This window comes from Parus major, chromosome 25LG2 (genome assembly GCF_001522545.3).
Source record: "Parus major isolate Abel chromosome 25LG2, Parus_major1.1, whole genome shotgun sequence".
Lineage (NCBI taxonomy): Eukaryota > Metazoa > Chordata > Aves > Passeriformes > Paridae > Parus > Parus major.
This window is the reverse complement of record NC_031794.1, coordinates 730,996-737,728: the sequence shown is the minus strand read 5'-3', so window position 1 is coordinate 737,728 and position 6,733 is coordinate 730,996. Positions and strand designations below refer to the sequence as shown.

Sequence of the window (6,733 nt, the reverse complement as noted above, 5' to 3'; positions counted from 1 at the left end):
GCGGGGAGGGGGCGTCAGCGCCGGCCCCCCGAGGGTGGGGGGCTCCCCCAGCCCCCCCGGCACCGGCAGCGGGAGCCGTCCCTGAGACCCCCGAAATCGGCCTCGGCTGCACCCGGACCCAGGGTGGGCCGGGGTCCCCTCGGAGGGGAGGGGGGGCCCGGGAGGGACACGGGGGTCCCCCCCACAGGCCCTGAGCACGGGAGGGGTGGGGGCGAGGGGGGCCCTGGGGTGTGGGTGAGATGAGGATGGAAACGAGACGAGGAGTGCAGGAGGAGGGGAAAGAGGAGCACGAGGAGGATGAGGACAAGCAGGACAGAGAGAAGGATGAAGACGAGGAAGAGGAGAAAGAAGAGGTCCAGGACAAGGACAAGGCAGACAAGGATGGGTAAGAGGAGAAAGAGAAGAAGAAAAAGAAGACAAAGAGGAGGAACACAAGGAAGGGAAGGAGGAGGATGGGGAAGAGGACAAGGAGGAAGAGGAAGAGGACAAGGAGGAGGACAAGGAAGTGGAAGAGGAGCAGGAGGAAGGGGAGGAGGAGGAGGAGGAGGAGGGTGAAAGGAGGAGGAAAAGGACAAGGAAGAGGCCGAGGAAGAGGAGGCGGCGGCGCTGGAGCGTGGGGACGATGCGTACCTGGGTGATGGAGGACAATGTGGGTGACATTGTTGGTGAGAACTGTTTGGGGTGCTGCCGTCTGCAGTCGCCGGCCACGGGCAGGGACAGGGGGCTGAGCGGGACCCGCCGGCGGGGCGAGGTGGCCGCGAAGGAGCCCCCCAGCCCCGAGGGCAGGCTGGGGTTGCTGGGCGAGGACTGGAGGGGCTGGCTCCGGGGGGACGTGGGCAGCGAGGGGTTGGAGAGCGAGGAGGACAGGGAGGAAGGCAGGGACTGGTTGGAGAGGGAGGAGGGGATGGAGGAGCTGCTGTGGGAGGACTGGAGCGAGGGGTTGCTGAGGGAGGCCTGGAGCGAGGGGCTGCGCAGGGAGGCCTGGAGGTTGGGATTGCTCAGGGAGGACTGCAGGGACGGGTTACTCAGGGAGCTCTGCAGAGGTGAGGGGAGTCCTGTGGGGACAAAAACAGAGAGCACCGTTACCCCGGCACAGCCCCGAGCCCCGAGGCCCGGCCGGGGCTCCCGGGGGATGGAGGGGGACGGAGCGACCAAAACGATGGAGACGGACACAGGGACGGACACACACCCTGGGCAGGGGGACAGCGGCGTGAGGGGGCACCGGGGTGGGAGATGGGCTCCTCCCACACCCCTGCGAGACCCCTGACACCGTCACACCCCATGGAACGAGAGCCGGGCTCCCCCAGGCCCCCATGGGACCCACAACGCCACTGGACCCCATGGAGCAGGAGGGTGACAGGGTGGGAGCTGGGCTCCCCCCCCACACCCCCATGGGACCCCCAAATCCATCAGACCCCATCCCCACCCCACTCCCAGACTGCTGAGGCTTCATCCCAGAGCGGGATTCCAGGAGCTGCTGCCACGGCCACCCCAGGACAGCTCCTGGGTGTGGGAGGGGGCTTCGTGTCGCCCCACACCGACCAGGGGTCCCCACCTTTGCTGGACACTGGCTGGAGTGTGTCCCCCACACGAGTTCCCAGCCTGGGGATCCTCCCTGGCCCCCCGTGTGCCCCCCGGGCTCACCTGGGGGGTCGTAGCCCAGCCCGACGCCGCCGGTGCCGCTGATGCCCAGGTGGGTCATGGTGGTGGCCAGGTTGGAGGTGCTGCTGCCCCCGCTCAGGGGGGGGTACGGGGCCTCCTCGGGGTCCAGGGGGGTGGGCAGAGGGGACGGGAAGTGCAGCGTGGTCAGGTCGGGCAGGGACCCCCCGGTGTTGAGGGCCGAGGGCATGAGGGGCACGTTGGCAGGTTGATCCGGGGATGGGAATATGCTGGGCGAGCGGGGAGAGACAGGATCAGGGCGGGAGTGGGGCTGCCTCCCCCAGCAGCCCCTGCCCAGTGTCCCCCAGTGTCCCCCTGCCCACCTCCAGCCCCTCCCCGGGACCCCCCTGCTTCCAAACATCCCCCTGCCCACCTCCAGCCCCTCCCCGGGACCCCCAGCCCCTGGCGGCACTCACTGGATTCCCGGGACCTCGCAGGAGCGCGGCCGGGCCGAGGAGGACGAGAGCTGTGGGATCAAAGCACAGGAGTGAGGCCAGGCAGGGCTGGGGGACACGGGGGGGACACCGGGGGGACACTGGGGGGACATCCCCACCCACCTTCTTGGTGTCCCAGGGCTTCAGCGAGTGCTTGTTGTCATCAAAGTTCTCTTCGATGGGAGGCACTTGGAAAAGAAACACTGGCGAGGGGGGCAGGGGTCAGTGTTGGGGGGTGAACACCAGAGCCCCCCACTCACACAGCACCCGGGGGCACGGCTGGCTGCCAGCTCACCTTTGCTGTCCGAGTCGCCGTCCAGGAAACCTGTGGGGGAGCAGCAGGGTCAGGGGGGCTCAGAGGGGCGGGGGCTGCCCCGGGACCCCCGGGGGGCGCGGGGGGAGCTCACCGGCGCGGCGGCCGGGGGGCGGCCCGGCCTGCGAGGGGCCCAGGTAGGCGTCCTGGGGCGCGGGGTTCATCACGCTCGTGTGCAGCGCCGAGTCGGAATTCGTCCTGGAGACGGGGAGAGACGCCTGGATCCGGGCTCGGCCCTGAGCCCACCCCACTGACAGCCCCCTGCCCCAGCCCTGAGCCCCTCCTGCTGCTCCTGTGCCCCCTCCCCACCGGGATCCCTCTCCCCGTGCCCCCAGACGGGCTCTGCTCCCGTCTCCTCCACCTCCCCCTGGCATGGGGGGACAATGGCACCCCCTGGGACCCCCTGGGGACCCTTTAGGGGCTGGGGGCACCCGGGGTGTTCCCAATGAGCTGTTTGAGGTGGAGGAGGGCAGGGAAGGGCTGGGAAAGGCAGCTGGGGCGAGTGACAAAGAGGGACATTGTTCAGCTGTGGCACAGGGGAGGACAGGGACCCCTCCAGCGGGGGGCCCCGAGGGGGAGTCAGGGGCCACCTCCTCCCCAGGGGGGTCCCAGGGCCCCCCCAGGCGTTCCCAGGGCCACTTCCTCCGCAGGGAAAGGCGGGAGCCTGGCTTGGGGACAGGGAGAAAACGGAATCAAACAATCCATCACCTGTTGAGAGCTGAGGGCAGCCGGAATAAATGTCCTTTTTCCATCGGGAAATTGCTCCAGGGCATGGTCCTGCAGAGGGAGAAAGCGGGATCAGGGGAGGCGATGGGGTGGGGGACACGGAGCCCTCAGTGATCCATGACCCCATTCCCTGCCAGGGCAGGGCTGGCAGTGGCAGGGAGATGGGATGGGGACAGGGACATGGCTGTCACCCCCCGTACTGGGACAGAGACACTCGGGGCAGGAGCTGCAGCTTGGATTTCTCACCTGTCCCTGGGGATTCCCCTCGGGACGGAATTCCTCCCCAAACCCCCACTCCATGGGACAATCCCGGAATCTGAGAGGCCGGAGCTTCCCTCTCCCAGCGCCTCCCTCTGCCCCATCCCAGCTCCCAGGACTGGCGCCCGTGCCGGAGCCTCTCCCACTCCCAAACCTCGGGGATGGGAAGGGGCAGGCGGGATCCAGGGAATTCAGGGAGTTACCTCCTCCAGCTGGGCTCAGGCGGAGGTGACAGGTACGTGGGTCCGTAGGGAGAGCTGTCGATGTGGGGGGAGCGTTAAGGGCCACACCGAGAGCTGTGGCTCCCGAACCCCGCGGGAAGGGCGGGAGCGCCGGGACGGCGCGGGGGACACGGGATAAAGGATATCTGCCGGACGTAGCGGCGCAGGGGGGACATCATCCGGCGCGGGTCCCGCTGGACGCGCTCCACCAGCCCGTGGTGCCGCGTGCTCCGCGTGGAATCCAGCGGCGACGGACCCTGCGGGGAGGGGGTGAGCCCACCCGGGAAACGGGCTCAGGACCAGCTCCCCTTAAATCCCACAGCTGGCAGCGGGTGAAGGGATTCGGGAACATCCCCTTGTCCCCATCCTGCCCTGGACACCGGCAGGCCCCGATCCCCCCCTGGAGTCACCTGGAATTCGGGAACGCCGGTGCCGATCTGGTTGACGTTGGGCAGGGAGCCGCTGTAGAACGGCCCCCGGCTGTGGGCCAGCCGCAGCTTCTGCGCCTGCAGCTGGGGGGACACGGGGGACACGTCAGGGGGGCCTTGGGGTGTCCTCAACCCCTCACAGCCCCGTGGGACACCCAGGCTCCCCTTCCCACGGAGATCCCCGGGGGACACGTTGGATCCGGCCCCTTCCCACATCCACGGGCGCTCCGGAGCAGGATGGATGAGGGTCGGGACTCCGGGGAGGGAATCCCTGTTCCACATTCCTGGAGCGGAGGCTCCGCCCGGCAGCCCCGCGTTCCCCCTGTCCCGGGCTCAGCCCATCCCCGCGGATCCGGAGCGATTTTCCAGCAGGCACCTCATCCACACCAAGGCCACCCCGGCGATCGCAGCGCGGAGCGGGACTCAAGGCCGGGGGAAGGAGCCACAGCAAAGCGCAGCGGGAGATAACGGGATCCCAGGAAAACACTGCAGAGCCGGGATCCCGCACTCCCGGGCAGGGGCCTCATCCCGGGACAGGGAACGGAGCCCTCCAGCACCAGGGGATGGCCCAAAACCCCCGTCCTGGCGGAGCAGAGCTCCCCTGATCAAACCCACACCCCAATCCTGAGCTCAAGCCACGGGAACCCCCTCTCCCTTCGGAGCTGGGGGTCCCTGAGCAGATCCAAGAGCTGTTGGTCCTCAGTGCCTGGAGAAGCCCCAGGGAAAGAGAAGCTGAAGCCCAAAAAACAGCTGAGAAACGGGAAACGTCAAATTCCTGAGCGTAAAACAATAGAAATCCAGATCCAGAGGGAAAAACAAGGGAAAAAACCCAAAAAACAGGAGATTTAGGCAGCAGCTGGCAGGATTAATGCCTGGAGCTGCGCTGGGGCTTAAGGTCTTGGGATCGCGCTCCGAGCTCCGAGCCAGGATCCCTGCGGGAGCCCAGAATCCGGGAGCAGCCCAGAAACAGCCAGGAAAAACTCCAGGAACCACGGAGCAAAGCTCGGGGGGCTGCGGATCCCACAGACGGGGAACAGAACGGGCAGAGATCAGGGAAGGAATTCCCGGAGGAATGATTCCAGGCAGGGATCAGGACAGTCCCGCTCCCCCTGCTGCACATTAACCAGCTGTTTGCTCTGCAAACACGGCAGAGGCTCTGGGCCATTCCCAAAATCCCTGGGGATGGAAGCACGGCGGAGGATCCAGCCCATTCCCAAACTCTCCATGGATGCTCCACCCCATTCCTGAACTCCCCAGGAACGGACAGAAAGCTCCAGCCCATCCCCAAACTCCCCCAGGGTGTCCCTGTCACTGCGCCAGTGACATCCCAGACCCCGGCTCCCAGCAGACCCGAGAATTCCCGGTTTTTAAAGCTCTGCTGAGTATCCTTGGATCTTCCCAGGGACACAGCTGCCCCCGTGCCCTGGAACTGCCTCTCCGTGTCTGCCCAGATTCCCCACTCTACATCCTCGCTCCTCCATCCTGCAGTTTTGCTGGGAAGGACCGCATTCCACCAAACCCCGCGACCACGGACACGGAATTCGCACAGGTTTCGGGGGGCAATTCCCGACCGGGAATCCTCCCGACGCTTTCCCAGAGCATTCCCGAGATCCGTCCGAGCAGCCCTCGGGAGTTATCCCGGATCGCATCCCGGGATCCCCGCCTTTGCCAGGCTCCGAGCATCCCCCGGGCTGAAGCATCCGCCGGGTCCCGCAGAGCCCGGGGAGGATCCCGAGGCTCCCCGGGGACAGGGACAGAGCCCGGAGCTTCGCGGAGGGGACGCGGGGTGGGATCCGAGGGATCGGGGATCCTTTTCCCACCCCAATTCCGGGAGCTGCGCTCGGAAGCGCCGCCGGCACGAGGGACACGCCGGGATCCACCGGGATCCACCGGGATCCACCGGGACTCCTCCAACCCCCTCCCCAAAACCCCCGCAGCCCCCTCCAACCCCTTCAGAGCCCCCCTGGACCCTTCTACCCCCGACCCAAATTATTCACAGCACCCCTTGACCCCTCAAACTCCCCCCCCCATCTCCGCAGCCTCCCTTGTCCCTTCTAACCCCCTCCCCAAATCCTCCACAGGCGCCCCCATCCCCTCACGATCCCTCCGGGCCCCCACACCCTCGCCCCCCCCGTCCTTTCGCGACCCCCTAAATCACGGCCCCCGCCATCTCCTCAAGACCTCCCTCGGCCCCTCACGATTCTCCCGGGCCCCCACCCCCTCAGCCTCGGTCGCCCCCGGCCCCTCACGGCCGCTCCGCCCCGGCCCCCCGCGCCCCGCGGCGCATCCGGCGCGGCGGCCCGTCCTCACCCGTGTGGAGCAGATCTCCATCATCACCTCCTCGAAGGCCGCGGTCTCCTCCGCCTGCCGCTGCTTCTGCAGAGCGATCTTCTCGCTGAACTTGCGCGGGTTGGACGCACCGGCGCCGGCCGAGGGTCCCGCGCCGGGCCCGGGCCCGGCCCCCGCGCCCGCCGCCGCCATCTTCCCCGCTCCACCGCTCCGCCGCCGCCGCCGCGCGCCGCACGTCGGGATCTGTAGTTCGACGGGCAGGGCCAACAACCGCGCGCTCTGCGTGTCTGGACTACAGCTCCCAGCGGGGCGTGCGGGAGCCACGCGGGGAGCACTGGGAGATGGAGGCGCCGGGTTCGGGGGTGCTGGGTGGGGGGGGAGGTGGAGACTACAAGTCCCGGGGAA

At 67.8% G+C, this 6,733-nt stretch overlaps 1 protein-coding gene across 1 annotated transcript; it reads right to left on the bottom strand.

Annotated features, from left to right (window-relative positions):
• Nucleotides 1-14: 14 nt before the first annotated feature.
• CRTC2 (CREB regulated transcription coactivator 2) lies at nt 15-6,535 on the bottom strand. The gene is made up of 12 exons (XM_033519788.1): nt 6,350-6,535; nt 4,022-4,123; nt 3,758-3,868; nt 3,594-3,655; nt 3,115-3,183; nt 2,501-2,604; nt 2,389-2,418; nt 2,217-2,296; nt 2,076-2,125; nt 1,645-1,889; nt 488-1,055; nt 15-138 (listed from the first exon to the last, which is right to left on the bottom strand). The coding sequence occupies exons 1-12, from the start codon at nt 6,518-6,520 to the stop codon at nt 15-17; spliced, it is 1,716 nt and encodes a 571-aa protein (XP_033375679.1). The 5' UTR covers nt 6,521-6,535.
• Between the last annotated feature and the right edge of the window lie 198 nt (nt 6,536-6,733).